At 42.1% G+C, this 19,819-nt stretch overlaps 1 protein-coding gene across 1 annotated transcript; it reads right to left on the bottom strand.

Moving 5' to 3' along the window:
- Window positions 1-4,050: 4,050 nt before the first annotated feature.
- On the bottom strand, window positions 4,051-19,408 carry LOC134571270 (protein kinase C delta type-like). The gene is made up of 9 exons (XM_063429442.1): window positions 18,709-19,408; window positions 18,170-18,270; window positions 10,879-11,040; window positions 10,670-10,761; window positions 9,432-9,494; window positions 9,178-9,316; window positions 8,700-8,891; window positions 7,475-7,603; window positions 4,051-4,122 (listed from the first exon to the last, which is right to left on the bottom strand). Exons 1-9 carry the CDS (start codon window positions 19,406-19,408, stop codon window positions 4,051-4,053), a joined length of 1,650 nt encoding a protein of 549 aa, XP_063285512.1.
- Between the last annotated feature and the right edge of the window lie 411 nt (window positions 19,409-19,819).

A 19,819-nucleotide genomic window follows, 5' to 3' on the forward strand; every position in this document is an offset into this window, starting at 1 on the left:
TTTCTAGCTAATTCAAGCATTGTATTTCCTCCTCTCCAATGTCTTTCAATAGAATCTATACCAATAACAATAAAGGTAGACCAGTTAAAAAGTGTACATTCAAGTTCTCCCTGCGGCCGCAGGTCACCGAAATGTCTCCCTGGCCCCAGGTGCCGACGGCCAGGGCCGGACTGGGTATGAAAACCAGCCCTGGAAAAAATTACATACCAGCCCCATAGCATTGCGGAGTCATCAGAATTCAGCTTAACAGCCCATTAAAATGCGGACGGCATATAACGCCGTAACAGCGTTAAAGGGACACTATAGTCACCCAGACCACTTTAGCTCAATGAAGTGGCCTGGGTGCAATGTCCCTCAGGTTTTAACCCTTCACATGTAAACATAGCAGTTTCAGAGAAACTGCTACGTTTACATTTGCGGTTAATCCAGCCTCTAGTGGCTGTCTTCCGGACAGACACTAGAGGCGCATCTGCGACGCTGGAGGCACATTTCGCCTCCATCGCGCAGAGTGTCCATAGGAAAGCATTGAGAAATGCTTTCCTATGGACACTTTGAATGCGCGCGCGGCCATGCGCATTCAGCTCCAGTGACGTCGGACGGGGGAGCTGACGTCAGACAGGGAGGAGAGGTCACCAGCGCAGAGGGAGCCTGGCGCTGGATTAAGGTAAGTAACTGAAGGGATGTTAAGCCCTTCAGCGCCACGGGAGGGGGACCTATAGGGTGTGGGCACCCTCAGGGCACTAAAGTGTCAGGAAAACCGCTTTGTTTTCCTGACACTATAGTGATCCTTTAAGAGTTTAAGGGGTTATTTTGGCCTGGGGAAGCCAAATGGTTATACACCTATGCTCTAAACCAGGAGTAGACATCCTTTGCCACTCCAGATGTTGTGGACTACACCTCCCATGATGCTTTGCAAGCCTAAATGGAGATGTAGTCAAAAAACAAAGGGAGTGTCGAAGGTTACCTACCGCTGCACTAAACCAAAAATATATAATACAGTTCCTACCCCATAAATATAATATTTAATGCTATAATATTTAATGCTCTCATCCAGCCCCCTCCCCTCCACAGTTCCTAATAAATATATTACAAATATAATTCCCTCACCCCTGTAGCTATTTACATTTCCTTCTACACACACACATATATATAATATTCATTGGGCCACAAATATAAATGTCACAAATATAATCATTGCCTCATCTCACATTCCCTAGTTAGATCTTTCCCGTCCCCCCTATCTAATACACAGCTGACCCTCCCCCATACATTAATGACCCCCCCATACATTAATGACCCCCCCTCCCCTCTCCATACATTAATGACCCCCCCTCCCCTCTCCCATACATTAATGACCCCCCTCTCCCATACATTAATGACCCCCCTCCCCTCTCCATACATTAATGACCCCCCTCCCCTCTCCCATACATTAATGACCCCCCTCCCCCCTCCCATACATTAATGACCCCCTCCCCTCTCCCATACATTAATGACCCCCCTCCCCTCCCCATACATGAATGACCCCCCCCTCCCCAATACATTAATGACCCCCCCTCCCCTCCCCCATACATGAATGACCCCCCCTCCCCAATACATTAATGACCCCCCTCTCCTCTCCAATACATTAATGACCCCCCTCCCCTCTCCAATACATTAATGACCCCCCTCCAATACATTAATGACCCCCCCTCCCCTCTCCAATACATTAATGACCCCCCCTCCCCTCTCCAATACATTAATGACCCCCCTCCCCTCTCCAATACATTAATGACCCCCCTCCCCTCTCCAATACATTAATGACCCCCCCCTCCCCTCCCCAATACATTAATGACCCCCCCTCCCCTCCCCAATACATTAATGACCCCCCTCCCCTCCCCAATACATTAATGACCCCCCCTCCCCTCCCCAATACATTAATGACCCCCCCTCCCCTCCCCTCTCCAATACATTAATGACCCCCCTCCCCTCTCGAAGACATTAATGACCCCCCTCCCCCCTCTCCAATACATTAATTACCGCCCTCCCCTCCCCCCCTCTCTCCAATACATTAATGACCCCCCTCCTCAATACATAATACAAACAATAGGTCCCCCAAGCCCCTTTATTCTTACCTTTACAAGTTCCACTTCAAACAGCTCAGGGAAGAAAGACCGCGAGGCAGGACAGTTTCTGTAGAGCCGCCGCCGCGCAGCCGCCGGATGTGACGTCATGTCGTAATTTGACGCTCACATCCGGCGGCTAACAGGAAGTATCTCACAGTAAGCAGCAGCGGCCGCCGGCTCAGTTGTGGCTGCGGCCGCGGGCGCGCAGCCGCATAGGATAGCAGAATTTTTTTTTTTTAAAGGTCTTAAAGGCAGCCACATGTCAAAGCGGCCCCAGGGCTGGCGGCCTACCGGGAAATTTCCCGGTATCCCGGTAGGCCAGTCCGGCCCTGCCGACGGCCCACCGGGAAATTTCCCGGTATCCCGGTGGGCCAGTCCGGCCCTGCCCCTGGCTCACCCCGAGCAAATTATCTCGGAAATTGTAACGAATATCCCAAAAGTGTATTAAATAGTAATGTAATCTAACTAGCAAACCACGAAATGCCCTAATCTTCAAAACCATATAAAGAAAAGATCAATTCAATATAGAACGAACCATGTAGAATGAACAATATGTTAGCATAACAGTACAGGTGTGCAATGAAGAATGTGTAGCCAGAACTATATGTTGTAACAAAACCACCTCTTTTCCAGGTAGGATTTTTTCATAGATCTTGTAACCACAGCCTTCTAGGGTAATGAACACATCCAGCTCAGTTTTTCAGCTTTATTCAGTGAAATATATATATACAGGTGTTTCAAAAGTGAAAAATAAACAAAACAAAATTCCTTGCTCTTGCTTAAGCCCTTACTATACACAGCAAATCCCTATCTGGAATTGGGTGGCTTTGCCACTTGCCAATTTACAAAAAGTATAACTGCAAGACACCATTCCTCTGGCTTTTCCTCCTCACTCTGCAGCATGCTGATCCATTCATTTTAAAAGCCTGCTAGCTAATTGATCAGATACAGGTGAGGTGCAATTAGACATAAGTGATACTACTAAGCAAAATAAAAGTTCTGGTTCGACTGTTACATAGCAGCTGGTGCTATTGGAGCCCTGGCCCACCCTGCTCTCCAAGTGCTCTGCCCCAGGCCACCCATACCGTGGTTTGCAGAGTGCCAGTAATGCATGTCTCCCTGGGACATTTAACTCTCAAACCTCAGGCTGCTGTTCAGTAAAGCAGGCCTAATATATATGCCGTCAACTACTAAACCACATTTCCTCTCACAATGTGCAAAACAAAACATACACAAAAATATTTTTATTTATTTATTTACAATATAACAGTAGTTGGCACAAGGCCCACATGCAGTCGTTTCTATCGGTCAAGAACTAATATGGAGGTGGTCCTGGTGCAATAATTTTTTTTTGCTCTCACAATGCTTTGCAAGCTGGGGTCAACCATTTGCCCATTCTTACAGGGTTGTATTTAGCACTGAGCAGTGTTTGTGTGTTTGAATGTAAGCATGTTTTTTATGGTGTACGTGTGAGTGAATGTAAGGGTGTATTTGTATATGGTGTTGTGTGTTTTTATGTACTGTTGCAATTTGAAAGCAGTAGATTACTTGTGTAATACCGACACCCACACATAGATACACACACTGACACACACACAGTTTCACAGACACACAGAAAGACACAGAGATACACACACTGACACACATACAGTTTCACAGACACACAGAAAGACACAGAGATACACACACACACACAATTTTACAGACACAAAGAAAGACACATAGATACACACACACAGTTTCACAGACACACAGAAAGACACATAGATACACACACACTGACACACACACAGTTTCACAGACACACAGAAAGACACAGAGACACACACTGACACACAGTTTCACAGACACACAAGAAGACACAGAGAAACACACAGTGACACATATACAGATACACATACTGACATACATATAGATGCAAAGACACACAGATACATTCCCAACATTCCTAGATTGTGAAGGACAGGACATGGATAACGTAGTCTTCAAATAAAAAGGTGTCTGTCTCTTGATACAGTGTCTGCAACAAGAAATGATATGTAATTAGTTTAGCATCATATGGCATTGCCTACTTCTTGCATATAAAAAAGAATGTACAGCTTATTATGGTCACTGTGATGGTGGGGAGCAATTATTATTATTATTGGCATTTATGTAGCACCAATAGATTCCATACCGCTTTACAATATTATAACAAGGGGGATTTAACAATAGGTAAGACAATTACAAAAAACTTACAGGAATGATAGGTTGAAGAGGACCCTGCACAAATGAGCTTACAGTCTATAGGAGGTGGGGTGTAAAACACAATACGACAGGAGATAGCAATCAAAAAGGGTAGGAGTGAAGCAAAACTGGAGGAGAGATAGAGTGCCTTCTTTTAGGAGAGAGCAAGGGACAGGTATGTGAGGTAGAGGCTCCTCTGTGAGGCCATAAGCTTTCCTAAAGAGATGGGTTTTAAGGTACTTTTTAAAAGATTGAAGAATAGGGGAGAGTCTGATGGTGGTAGGCAGGCTTTTCCAAAGGAAAGGAGCCACCTGTCAGGTCCCCTGCCCCTGCGCCGCTCGCGGCGACCTTGCTTTCCTCATTACAGCGAGCGGCGTCATCTGGTCCCTGTCTCCAGACTGGCGGTGTGTCTGACGTTGCACGCTCCAGAGCAGTTTCCTTATATGTGTGCTGCACCCGGTCATGTGACCTTGCACACAGTGATGACCTCAGAGACCACAAGGGAGGGAAGAAACTCCTCCCACGTGTCATGGCTAACACTAATTGGAGATTAGCCAATCAGACACACCCTGTGTGTATATAAGCTAACCCCTCCCTTCCCTCAGTGCCCTGTTGTGGTCTGTGGTTTACCATTGAGCGTTGCACTTGTTATTTGGATTTCCTGGTTACTGATATTTGGCTTTGTCTCTCGTTATTCCGTCTCTCTGTTTCCCTTGACCTCGGTTCATGTTTTGACTATCCTTTTTGCATAACCCGACCATTCTAAGGATCGGTATTGCAATTCTCTCTACTCTGTCCTGTCTGCATGTTAGGGTTACCTAGTGAACTTTACACCACCTGCGAGAAGTCCTGCAAGCGTGAATTGGCCTTACAGGTGCAAGCAGCAGACAAGAGAAAGTCATGGGTAGAGCATAGAGATTGAGAAGGGGCATACCTATGGAGCAGTGAGGAGGTATAGGAGAGGATAGAATTGTTCAATGCTTATAGGTATGAAAAAGTACTTTGAATTGACTCCTATAGGATTCAGGAATCCAATGTAAAGACTGGCAGAGGGGAGAGGTGTGAGAGGAGCGACTGGAGAGGAAAATCAGTCTGGCAGCAACATTCATTACAGACTGTAGCGGGGCACTACGACTTTTGGGAAGACCAGATAGGAGAGGGTTACAATAATCTATGCGGGAGATTACTAGACAAGGACAAGGTCCTTAGTAGTATCTTGCGTAAGGTAGGAGCGGATGCAGGCTATGTTTTTAAGATGGAATCTACAGGATTTGGGTGCAAAGACACACAGATACACACTTACCATAGGAGAATATGGTCTTTTTGATGTTCAAGCTACTGCTATAGTTTGACCAAGATGTGGCCATCACCATCTTCTTTGCTGGAAATCTTTTCTTTTCTTTTATTACCGACATTCCTAGATTGTGAAGGACAGGCCATGGATGACTTAGTCTTCAAATAAAGCGGTGTTACTTAGCAGAAAAAAAAGAATTCTTCTGTGGTGTCTGTCTCTTGATACGGTGTCTGCAACAAGAAATGATATGTAATTAGTTTAGCATCATATGGCATTGCCTACTTCTTACATATAAATAAGAATGTACAGCTTATTATGGTCACAGTAATGGTGGGGAGCAATTATTATTATTATTGCATTTATATAGTGCCAATAGAATCCGTACTGCTATACAATATTATAAGAGGGGGGGAGGTTAACAATAAGTAAGACAATTACAAAAAACTTACATGAATGATAGGTTGAAGAGGACACTGCACAAACAAGCTTACAGTCTATAGGAGGTGGGGTATAAAACACAATACGACAGGATATAGCAATCAAAAAAGGGTAGGATTGAAGCAAAAGTGGAGGAGAGAGCAAGGGACAGGTATGTGAGGTAGAGGTTCATCTGGGAGGCCATACACTTTCCTAAAGTGATGGGTTTTAAGGTACTTTTTAAAGATTGACGACTAAGGGAGAGTCTGATGCTGGTAGGCAGGCTATTCCTAAAGAAAGGAGCCACCCGCGAGAAGTTCTTCAAGCGTGAATTTTCCTTACGGTTGCAAGCAGCAGACAGGAGAAGGTCATGGGCAGAGCGTAGAGATCGAGAAGGGGCCTACCTATGGATCTGTGAGGAGATGTAGGAGGGGATAGAATTGTTCAATGCTTTATAGGTATGGATTAGTACTTTGAATTGACTCCTATAGGATACAGGAATCCAATGTAAGGAAAGACAAAGAGGAGAGGTGTGAGAGGAGCGACTAGAGAGCAAAATCAGTCTGGCAGCAACATTCATTACAGACTGTAATGTGGCAATATGGCTTTTGGAAAAGACCAATTAGGAGAGGGTTACAATAATCCATGCAAGAGATTACTAGAGCATGGACAAGCTGCTTGGTAGCATCTTGCGTAAGAAAGGGGCGCATGCGGGTTATGTTTTTAAGATGGAATCTACAAGATTTGGTAACAGACTGGATCTGAGACTCAAAGGTGAGGCCAGAATCAAGTATGATGCCAAGACAGGGCACTTGCAAGGATGGGCTGATGTGGGTTCCGTCAACTTGAAGGGAGAGCGAAAGAGAAGGATCAGTATTAGGAGGAGGAAAGACAAGGAGCTCAGTTTTAGAAAGATTGAGTTTCAGAAAGTGGAAGGACACGCAGTCAGAGATGGAAGAAGGGCAAGCAGTGACACATTGCATGATGGCAGGGGGGAGGTACGGGGAGGAGAGATCTATTTGGGTGTCATCGGCGTACAGGTGGTAGTGGAATCCAAAAGAGGTAATAAGTTTGCCAAGAGATGCAGTATAAAATGACAATAGAAGGGGACCAAGGACAGAGGCTTGGGGGACTCCAACCGAGATAGGACGAAGGGAGTAGGTATCATTAGAAAAGGAGACACTGAATGAGCATTGGGACAGATAGGAGGAAAACCACGAGAGGAGAGTTTCACAGAGACTGAGTGATTGAAGAGTTTGAGGAAGGAGAAGATGATCAACAGTGTCAGCTATTAAGGCAGTTCTTGTTAAATGGAGCCCCCTCTTGGATATGATCACTGGTGGATCAAGAAATCAGTTTTCATCTTGTTGTGGTGGAATTATTATTCCATATAATCTCTTCTCAGTTTATAAATACTGATTATTTGTGTACTTACCAGCAGTGACAAGAATGGACAGGTCACTTTGCCCCTCTCTAGATCTTTCCAATTAATGTTAGTGTAGAAGGGGTGCTCCCGAATGTTCCTTCCTGCCACAGCACGTGCATTAGGATCCTTATCCAGGAGCTAGAGAGAGAGGATACACTGAGTATAATTTACTTTATATCTCTGTAACACTTTGATGTACAATCTTTAATGCATACAAAACCAATCACCTCTGATGGAGGATGCCATTTTAACCTTCTAACAAACCTCAGATGAGGCAGTGCTTGTGAAAAGTTAGTTGTAAATGTATTACATTAACTAAAATCTTGATTATATGACTGACCAGTAAATAATGTTTTTTTTTTTTTAAATAAAGATTTCCTCTTGTGTTGTCCAATCGGAACATAAAATGGCTGCTTGATCTGTCTGTCGGTTGCAGGCAGAGAGTAATAAATAGGATTAATAAATGAAAAGAAGAAAATAGGCTCTGATCCAGAAGTCCCAAAACAATGAGGGACCAATGGAGCTGTGCCAAAGGATGCCCATTGTTACTCTCCCTAAATCTGGAGAATAACCTACAATGTACAAAGTAAAGATAAGAGTGGACTGGAGTGTCCACATTAGTGCTGGGATTTCTACGGGTATCCGTGTACGCAGTTATATACGCTGCTAATATCTATAACTAGTTGTCTCTCACGCTGTCCTGTTTATGGGTTCTGATACTTTTCCACACTACTGTTTTTTCCCCTAGGATTATTAAAAGGTGGGGCTCCCCTCTGCTTTTTTCCCCTCTTCTTTTTATGTTAACTGTCCCACTAGGACACCCCAGTCCACTCTTATCCTTAATAAATAGGATTACGTATTGTAAATTAAATGTCAGTGTTTTTATCTGCCATCATTATTAAATATTAGTATTAACCCATTAAACATCAGGATTTAAATAATTTCAGGCGTTAGATAAACACCCCAGCACTCCATGCCGCTATCAAACCCGTGCAAAAGGGGACGATAGGCATGAATGTGGAATACCTAATCTTCTCAGCAAGGAACATAAGTTACTTTCACTATTCCAGTTGGTTCTTTAACCTGTTTAGTACATACTCCAATAAATATAACTAGTAATGATTCCCAGTAACGACCCCCCATATCTCCACCAGTATCTTCTTTAATGTTTCTTTACATCCCCTATCATTACATCCAAATAAAACATTAACCGGCACATTCTCTATCACCTTACCTTGTCCAGGAGGTCTGTAGGGTTGCTGCACAGCCAGGTGGGGTAACGTGGGTTAATGTTTAATACTTCCTCTATGTACTCCTGTCTGCTGACACTGGTATTAAATGGGTACTGTCCGGTGATCATGCGGCAGAGAATTACACCAAATGACCACCAGTCTGCTGATTGGCCGTACGGTTTGCTGCTGAGTACCTGGCAAAACCCATAAGATATGCAATTTTATTAAATATGGTATTAAATGTACCAAACCTATCACATTCTAGAGATCTTCATACATTACCCATCTTTCTATTATTAAGCTAGTCCAATAACGTTCCTGTCAGTCCATCCATTAATACTCCGATACTGCCTTTATACCCAGCTCATGTTAGTCATCATTCTACTGCTCGTTATACACCCCTTTAGCTACTGCATTGCTCTTATACCACTCCACATAACCCCCCTCCTACAGTTCACATGACTACACCCTCTAACTAACCTCTGGCGCCATGTACTTCAGTGTGCCAGCTCGTCCTCTGGTTGTTGTATCTGTAAAGATATTTTCTGCCGAGAGACCAAAGTCAGCTATTTTGAGATAGCCGTTGGCACCCAGGAGAATATTGTCTGGCTTCAGATCCCTAAATGATGAAGACAGATATAAATGTGAGATATAGGACAGAGCAGAGATATCAACACATTATTTCTTGTTAGAGTAAGTTACCGCTTACTAAATAAACAAACGCTAATACTGACCGATGAAGGATCCCCCGGGAATGGAGATACTGGATCCCACAAACAAGGTTTGATGAAAAGAACCTGGAAAACAGAATACAAAGAACATAAAGCAATCTCCCCAAACACTAATAGTAAATAAAATAATAAAATATACCTGGGCAAGGTACGAGTATCTATACATCATGCTAAACGCTCTGCTTCCAATATAAACATAACATTTTCATTTTAAACAGGACCTGTCCTTGGGAGATTAGAGTTTACTTTATTATCATTAATATTGTTATTAAAACCATCAGTTCGTTAATTTGGAACATGACTGTCCCTTGATATATTATCCATTGAACCCTTCTCGGTTCTCTACCATAAAGCACAAGCTGCTCTATGATTCTTCCAATTTGTTAGATGTACAAATCAATAATCTAAAAATATATGAATTTATTAAGAAGATCCATGGTCATAGCAATTTGTATTTCAAGTGTGTAGAAGAAGATCCACCCTGAAGTTAGCTTAGGGCTGCGGCAGGTCAGCTGACCCCTAGTGGCTCCCGATCTGCCGTCAGTCCGTACTGAATGTATCCCGCTGCTAGTCCTGAGTTTCTTGGGGTTTTTTTTGTGTTTGTTTTAGACTATCTTTATTTTTATTTTTAAATCGAACAAATCAGGTGAAATTATGTGTAGATGTGCAGTAATGCCTCAGACAGACACGGAATGAGTTATTAATAAGGAACACATCTAAAAAGTTCTAAGTTGCCTCTGTATACACAAAGTTAGGTGTTTGGGCATGCATCTCAATAGTAACTTTCCTAGCAGGAAGAACCATGGAAAGCATAGTAATATACTATATCATCAGATGGATTCCATGATATCAACCGATTATCCAACTCGTCAACCATTAAAGCCATCACATATTCCAGAGGGATGTAAGATCCTCCGTCCTCAGCTAGTGAGCGAGATACCACTGAGGAGGAGGGGAAAAAAAGGGAGGGAAGAGAAAAGAGAGAAAAAATAGGACACAAGCATAGAATAGGATCAGAGCTAGGTTTCTTGTATTGCCTATTGTCTGGCTGATATTGAAGGGGGGATTCTGGTTTAGTACATTACCGTTAACTCAGTCTGTACTCCTGATGGATCTCCATTAATAGCACTACTATTGAGGATATAGGTAAATACAGGGTTATATCCATAGCCTCTTACAATACTGTATCGTGTGTTAAACTCACTCCTTCCTCCTACCTGCTAGAGCTATTAATGACTCACCTTGCTTCCCCCATGGGCAGACATTCCTTTCCAGCCATGTAAGAACGGAGACTGCCCCCTGGTACGTGCTCCATGACCAGGGAGGCTTCCTCCTGTTTCACAAGACAACAAATATCTAGTTAATATATATTGTAATAATAATAATAGAACACAATCAGCCGTATAGAAATATATAGAAATAAGGAAACATTATGGACAGCGTTTCATACCTGGGTCTGGAAGGCAGCCAGTCCCTGACATAGGAACGGACTGCCGCTCGCCATTTTCAGTATCCGCTCCTCCTTCTGAATGGTCTTTTCCTTAACTTTACCTTTCTTTATTACTTTAAGTGCAACAACTTGACCTGTGTCTTTGGTGGAAGCTAGCGCAACCTGAGCATCACATAGAGAGAGGAGAGAGCCTCGAATCAGCCACAATGTCACAAATGAAGGGGGAACTTTCAGCTACTTTTTTTTATTTAAAACTTCATTCAGTGGGGGCATATTACAGATATCACGTGGTAACATAACTTCGACACCGCCTGAAGGATGTCTATACAGAGCTTGGGAACCTACCTGGAAAAAACCTACATAAAGAATAAATATACATAGCTCTGGAAGCTACCTGAGAACCCTATATCAGGGATATATATACATAGCTCCGGGACCTACCTGTGAACCCTATATCAGGGATATATATACATAGCTTTGGGACCTACCTGTGAACCCTATATCAGGGATATATATACATAGCTCTGGGACCTACCTGAGAACCCTATATCAGGGATATATATACATAGCTCTGGGACCTACCTTAGAACCCTATATCAGGGATATATATACATAGCTCTGGGACCTACCTGAGAACCCTATATCAGGGATACATATACAGAGCTCTGGGACCTAACTGAGAACCCTATATCAGGGATACATATACAGAGCTCTGGGACCTAACTGAGAACCCGATATAAAGCAATATATAAATATACATATATATATATATATATATACATATATATATATATATATATATAGTGACCGAAAGCAAGGAATTGTGCTGGAAGGAACCTATATACCTCCCCAGATTTTGCAAGGTTCTTACTTTGTGTAATTAGCCCCAGGGAAATGTGTTATGTTATAATGAATGTTGCACTTTAAATATGTGTATATTTGGGCCCTGGGGTGGAGCACTTGGAGAGTAGGGAGGGCCACTCCACATTTTGGAAGTTGCTTGTAACCTACAGGTGAGAAGTCCAGTTCCAGAGTTTGAATCCTAATCTAACTCACCTGAAAAGTATTGTCAATTAGCAGTGCTATTAAGTACTCCCCTGCCAAGGAAGGAGGGAGATTGTGTTTGATTTCTGTGAGTGGAAACAGAGAGCTGAAAACCTGAAACAGTAAGGTTGTTTATGTTGGGAAATGGAAAAGCCATCCAACCCAGTTAGCTGATTATTTTGTTTAGTTAGTGCTCAGAAGAGCAAGGCTTTTGTTTTGTATATTTTTGTTACCTTTATACCTTACTGTGCATTTATTTTGGAGCCACAATAAAAGAGCAAGTCCTTTTACCTCATCCAGCGTGTGAAGTGTTTCTAAAGCCTGAAAAGACTGTAACACCCCAATCCCAGGACAAGGTACCAAGGGAAAGGAGTACTTTTGTCACATATGGTGGAGAATGCGGGCAGCACACGGCAAAGTCTGTAAGTAGGGAGAAAGAGACTGCTGAGAAAATGGAGGATGTCATGAAAGCTTTGCTCCAGTCAACTGCTGTACAGCAAGAGACAAACAGGAGGACTGCAGAGACTAATGCAATACAGCAAGAGAGCATTTCAATACTGCAGCAGCTTGTACTGGCTCAAAAGGAAAATACAGATGCTTTATTCAAGCAAGTTGAAGCAACACAGGCAGCAGCTCATCAAGTGCTCAGAGAGGAGCAGCAGCATGCCACATGTGTCATACAACAGGAGATCCAGAGTCTATCACAAAGGCTGGCCAGGGTTGCCACAGAATCACCACAATGTCCAAAGGTGATCAGAGTGAGTCACTACTTGCAAAAGATGGTATCCACAGATGATGTAGAAGCCTACCTGATGGCATTTGAGCGAACCGCTGAGCGAGAAGGTTGGCCTGAAGTGGAATGGGCAAGTCTGCTAGCACCATTTCTTACTGGTGAATCCCAGAAAGCATACTATGATCTGGAAGCAGCGGAAGCCAGTGACTACAAGAAGCTAAAAGCAGAAATACTGGCACGCCTGGGGGTGACAACAGCCGTCCGTGCCCAGAGATTTCATTCATGGACTTACAGCCTGGATAAAGCGATTCATTCACAGATGTTTGACTTGATACACCTTGCCAGAAAATGGTTGCAGCCAGAGATCAACTCACCCAGCCGCATTGTGGAGCAACTGGTGATGGAAAGATTCCTAAGAGGCTTACCTATTGGACTTCGTCGGTGGGTCAGCCAGAGCAATCCCCAAACAGCAGACCAATTGGTTGAATTGGTTGAACGGTATATAGCAGCGGGAGAACTGCTTCAACCTCCTGGCCAAGAGAGACGCAAGAATCCAAAAACCTACAACTCCAGCAAATCTGGTAAGACTGTTCCAGGGAAAAGGGGGTCTTTTGATGAGAGAACAGGGTCTTATTACCCAAAAGACATTGTTAAAAGAGAAAAAGACTTTGGGAGGTGGGAAGAGCCTACAAATGAATCAAAAAGTTCTAACTATGGTATAAAATGCTTTAAATGCAGAAACTTTGGACATATTGCAAAAGACTGTCCTGAAAATGTTGAACCAATGGAGTGTAATTTTGGTAATAATTGGGAAGGAATTGCACTTTATTCACAGGTTGTATGTTCTGTGGAAAAAAATGGTTATTTCAATAGTCACCCTGGGTGTACCGTGAATGTGGAGGGAAAAAATATACAGGCATTGCTAGATTCAGGGAGTATGGTTACCCTTCTAGACCAATCCTTATTACAGGATACTCATATTGTTAACTCTGGAAAAGTTGATATTGCTTGTGTGCACGGGGATATACATAACTACCCTACTGCAGATATACTTGTTAAAACCCAGTGTGGTACTGTAAACTGCAGAGTGGGGCTGGTACCAAAACTGGCACATGAGATGATTATTGGAAGGGATTTTCCCCATTTTCTAGACCTATGGGCGTGTTTTGAAAACCCATCAGGTGAACAGAATGATGAATTTCCTTTTGCAGATACTCTGGCAGATGAGAGAGATCATGATGATGAGCCTAACAGTATGCAGCACTCCCCTATAAAAACATTAGTTGGTGAAAACCCAGAACAAACTAATGCGGGACCTTCTAGAAGCTCTGAACCAGATAGAGTTAGTTGATTTAGAGGTTAGGCCTGGTAACTTCAGAAGTGCACAGTGGTCTGACCCAACATTATTGGTAGCCAGGAATAATATTTCTATAAGGAATGGATCCCCTGTAAATCCAGGGAATTCTCTTTCTTACCCTTATTTTGAAGTGGATAATGATCTGTTGTACAGAGTTGAGAAAAAAGAGTCCGTTATTACAAAGCAGCTGTTAGTACCACAAGCCTATTGGCGCACTGTGTTAAACCTTGCACATAGCCATGTTTTGGGGGGTCACCTAGGGGTGGACAAAACAAGAGAGCGTGTTTTGAGGAGATTTTATTGGCCTGGAGTAATCGCAGCTATCAAAAACTACTGTTCGTCATGCCCTGAATGTCAGGTCACTGCGCAATTTACGGCTTACCGTAGCCCTTTAGTACCCTTGCCTGTTATTGAAGTGCCTTTTGAATGTATTGCTATGGATTTTGTAGGTCCTCTGGTAAAATCCAGTAGGGGGCATCAGTATATATTAGTAGTACTAGACTATGCTACCCGTTACCCTGAGGCAATACCTATGCACACAACCTCAGCAAAGTCCATTGCTAAAGAGTTAATGATGATGTTTAGCCGGGTTGGGATTCCCAAGGAGATCCTATCAGATCAGGGTACTCCATTCATGTCCAAGGTTACTAAGGAACTCTGCAAGCTCCTTCACATTAGACACCTCAAAACCTCTGTTTATCACCCACAAACCGATGGTTTGGTTGAGCGATTTAATAAAACGTTAAAGGCTATGCTGCGCAAAGTAACTGATAAAGATGGGAAAAACTGGGACTTTCTATTGCCCTATTTAATGTTTGCCATTAGAGAAGTACCCCAAGCTTCCACGGGTTTCTCACCTTTTGAATTATTGTATGGCAGACACCCCAGGGGATTACTTGACATAGCAAAGGAAACTTGGGAACAAGAAGCAAACCCACATCGCAGTGTAATAGAACACATAACTCAGATACAGGAACGTATTGAAGCCATTATGCCAATAGTCAGAGAACACATGCAAAAGGCTCAACAAAATCAGCAGAATAGCTATAATAAGAATGCTAGAATTCGAGTATTTCAACCAGGAGACAGAGTATTAGTCCTGGTTCCCACAGTAGAGAACAAATTCCTGGCAACTTGGCATGGGCCATATGAGATTATTGAAAGAGTAGGAGAGGTAAATTATAAAGTAAGGCAACCAGGTAGAAGAAAGGAAGTGCAGATATACCATGTCAATTTGCTAAAACCATGGAAAGAAAGGGAAGTTCTGGTTACTACAGAGGCTTCAACCTTCCCTGATAAGTGTAATGTTGACCCCAAAGTAAATATCTCAGAGACCCTGTCAATACACCAGACAAGGGAAGTTAAGGAGTTTATTAGATTAAATAAAGAGGTATTCTCCCCAGTCCCAGGAATGACTAGTGTGATTAAACATGACATTTTGACAGAACCAGGAAAAAGGGTCAATCTCAAACCATACAGAATACCCGAGGCTCGCAGAGAAGCTATCAGAGCAGAGGTTAAGAAAATGTTAGATCTTGGAGTCATTGAGGAGTCACAAAGTGACTGGAGCAGTCCAATTGTGCTGGTACCAAAGCCGGATAATACAGTACGGTTTTGTAATGATTATCGCAAACTGAATGCTATTTCTAAGTTTGATGCATACCCCATGCCTAGAGTTGATGAGCTAGTAGAACGACTTGGGAGAGCTCGGTACCTCACTACACTAGATTTAACCAAAGGTTATTGGCAAGTACCACTCACAGAGCGAGCAAAAGAAAAGACCGCATTTTCTACTCCTGATGGCCTATTTCAGTACAGAGTTTTGCCTTTGGGCTTGCATGGTGCCCCTGCCACATTCCAAAGATTGATGGACAGAATACTAAAGCCGCATGTGCGCTATGCAGCTGCATACTTGGATGATGTTGTAGTACACAGTGAGGATTGGGAATCTCACCTTCCAAAAGTACAGGCTGTCCTTAACTTAATACAAAATGCTGGCTTAACTGCTAACCCCAATAAGTGTACAATTGGCCTAGAGGAAGCAAAATATTTGGGCTAATCTATTGGTAAGGGAATAGTGAAACCCCAAGTTGCTAAAATTGAAGCCATGCGAAATTGGCCGAGACCACTGACTAAGAAACAGGTGAGAACATTTCTTGGCCTCATTGGCTATTACAGGAGATTTATATCCAATTTTGCTACAATTGGAAGCCCATTAACTGACCTTACTAAAGCTAATGTTCCAGTAGTGGTAAAATGGTCCCCAGAGACTGAACAAGCATTCAGAAAGCTTAAAGAAGCCATTGGTGCCCAACCAGTGTTGGTAACACCTGATTTTTCTAAAGAATTTATTTTACAGACAGATGCCTCTGATGTAGGACTAGGTGCTGTTCTCTCTCAGGAAATTCAGGGTGAGGAGCACCCCATATTATATTTAAGCAGGAAGCTTAATCCCCAAGAAAGAAACTATTCCATTGTTGAGAAGGAGTGTCTGGCTATAAAGTGGGCAGTAGACACACTTAAATACTATCTCTTGGGATGAAAATTCAGACTAGTGACAGACCATGCACCCCTTACTTGGATGAGCCAAAACAGGGAGAAAAATAGTAGAGTAACCCGCTGGTTCCTTAGCTTGCAACCCTATAATTTCTCCATAGAGCATAGGGCTGGGAGTAAACAGGGAAATGCAGATGATCTTTCGCGGATGCACTCGCTAATGTCCATGGTCGCTCGACCCAATAGGTCTGAGTTGGGGGGGAGGATGTGTGACCGAAAGCAAGGAATTGTGCTGGAAGGAACCTATATACCTCCCCAGATTTTGCAAGGTTCTTACTTTGTGTAATTAGCCCCAGGGAAATGTGTTATGTTATAATGAATGTTGCACTTTAAATATGTGTATATTTGGGCCCTGGGGTGGAGCACTTGGAGAGTAGGGAGGGCCAGTGCTCCACTCCACATTTTGGAAGTTGCTTGTAACCTACAGGTGAGAAGTCCAGTTCCAGAGTTTGAATCCTAATCTAACTCACCTGAAAAGTATTGTCAATTAGCAGTGCTATTAAGTACTCCCCTGCCAAGGAAGGAGGGAGATTGTGTTTGATTTCTGTGAGTGGAAACAGAGAGCTGAAAACCTGAAACAGTAAGGTTGTTTATGTTGGGAAATGGACAAGCCATCCAACCCAGTTAGCTGATTATTTTGTTTAGTTAGTGCTCAGAAGAGCAAGGCTTTTGTTTTGTATATTTTTGTTACCTTTATACCTTACTGTGCATTTATTTTGGAGCCACAATAAAAGAGCAAGTCCTTTTACCTCATCCAGCGTGTGAAGTGTCTCCAAAGCCTGAAAAGACTGTGTGTAACACCCCAATCCCAGGAAAAGGTACCAAGGGAAAGGAGTACTTTTGTCACAATATATATATATGCAGAGATCGAGAATGATTGCTGTGTAAGGGATATATAGATCTAGATTCTAACTAAGGTCTCAATTTAATATTTTTGGATAAACTTTGATAATCAAATGATCACAATCTGTTAGAATTTTTTTTTTTTATAAATGATTTACCTACATAAATTTCCTATAGATTGTAATGACTTCAGTAGATAACTAATTTGAAAAGAGATTGTGATCATTTGAAATGCTTACCCAAACATTAAATCGAGACCAATCTCTGTAATTCTAATGTGAATAATAAGAGTTTAGAGAAAGATACACAGATTCAATAGCACTCCACATAGTATTTTGTGCAACTTTGAGATTTGTATTTCATGTATGTATGGATGAAACCTATCACCTTCTTTTATTTATTACATTATTCATAACTCGATTGTTTACTTTTCTTAGTTTTCTGTTCCATATTGTTTTCAATATGTTTACTAAAAATAATTTAAGAAGATTTAATAGAACTGTCAGTATAAGAAGCCATGTTAAACATCATAGAATAGAAGAGTCCTGGAGATTTTATTTGGAGTCTCAATATAATGTTCTAAATACTTTTCAGATCTGAATATGTTTTCCACATTCATGGATGATACACAGATTTATAGGAAAGTTAATCTCAATGAATTGTTATAGGAAGATAATGATAATCATGAGACCTATAATTGTTCCCTACTAGATCAATAGATGTATTAAATGAGGTGTATACATTGCTCATTGACTCACCTTTCCATAGCTCCCCTGTCCCAGCACTTTGTGGAATCTATAACCGGTGAATGACAGAGGCAGTGACGTCTTTGGTTCAACCACAGACTGTCCACTTACTCCTTAAAGAATGAACACATATAATATTAGTCTCCACTTCAACATAAACATAGGAACCAACTTAATTTCTCTAGTACCCCAGATTCGCCCTACAAATCTTCTGATCCCACCCAGTTATATGAAATAATAATATGGTTTGTAAATATCACATGGACCATTTCATTAAAACAATTTTATAGTTTGTGGTACATTAGCCATGAATATCTTTGGCTAATTCCTAATGGATGGATAAATATTCTAGATAGTTTAAAGGGCTTGAAATATTGGTCTGTACCATTATAGTTTAAAAAAAAAACATCGCCTGAGCACTTATGGTCACTGAATTGCGGGAGATAGTGATTAAAGAGATAGTGAATGGGTTCAGAGTATGGTCAATTGAGGGTGAAATTTCTTATATTTTAAATTGACCAATCTCTTTAAAGCTTGTAGGTTCATCTTACCTGCCACACATTCATCGTCGCTCGTTGACTTGTTTTCTTTCTTAAAGCACTTTTTCTCTCCTATCTCCTCCCTATCTCTTTTCTCCTCTTCCTGCTTTCCAGGGGAGATCTTTATCTTTTTCTGCCTAACTTGTTCCTTCTCCTCCTCATCATATTCCCTGCTTCTTTTCAGGGCTTGTTTTCTGGGTGGAGATGTGTGACCGCCTTTTCCAGCAGACTTTCTCTCACTTTTCTGACCAAGTTTTGAAGATGAGGAGAACTTTGGTCTTTTCTGCATGAGCTGCTCCCCATGATCGCTCTCCCTGCTTCGTTTCAGGGCTTGCTTTCTGGGTGGAGATGTCTGATCGCTCTTTACAGCAGACTTTCTCTCACTTTTCTGATCCAGTTTTGGAGATGAGGAGAGCTTTGGTCTTTTCTGCATGACCTGCTCCTCTTCATCATGACTGGAGGTCCTGTATCTTTTCTGTCCCTGATATCTGATGCGTTTCTCAGCAAGGAGCCGTCTTTTGGGTTCTCTCTCTCTCTCAATGTCCTGCTCATTGCAGCTCCTACTTCTCTTTTTCCTGGAATGTCCAGGAGATATCCGCTGTTCCTGCTCTTTTGAACCGTTACTGAGTTTTCTATATTTGTTTTTAAATTCGTCAGAATTTTCCTGACTTACCTCAGTTTTCTTATGAGAACGCTTTCTTGTTCTCTTCATGCTTATATTATACTGTGTGAATCTATTGCTTTTAAATTCACAAATATATTTAGCAATCAGCTAATTAATAATTGTAACAATAAATAAATTATTGCAAATCTCACTCAAGCAATGCAGTAGCCACTGTCCACTCGCAAGGTGTCCAGTCACTCTGAGAGTAGGTGAGTTTGACATTGATTGTTTCATCGGATGATGTCAGAGTATTTATGATGTCACTACACCTGTCCATATATGGAGATATGAACTAGTCAGTAATGGAGAGACTAATATCTTATCCCAGTTTTATAAGTCTCAGGATCCCCATCCAACAGTGAACTAAGAGTCATGGTAGAAACCTTTTTTGGATACCCCTGCTCTATTGGGGTGACAGGAAGATGTGACTGAGTTATTTTCATTAAATTAATTAATCAA

This window comes from Pelobates fuscus, chromosome 8, assembly GCF_036172605.1.
Source record: "Pelobates fuscus isolate aPelFus1 chromosome 8, aPelFus1.pri, whole genome shotgun sequence".
NCBI classification, from domain to species: Eukaryota; Metazoa; Chordata; class Amphibia; order Anura; family Pelobatidae; genus Pelobates; species Pelobates fuscus.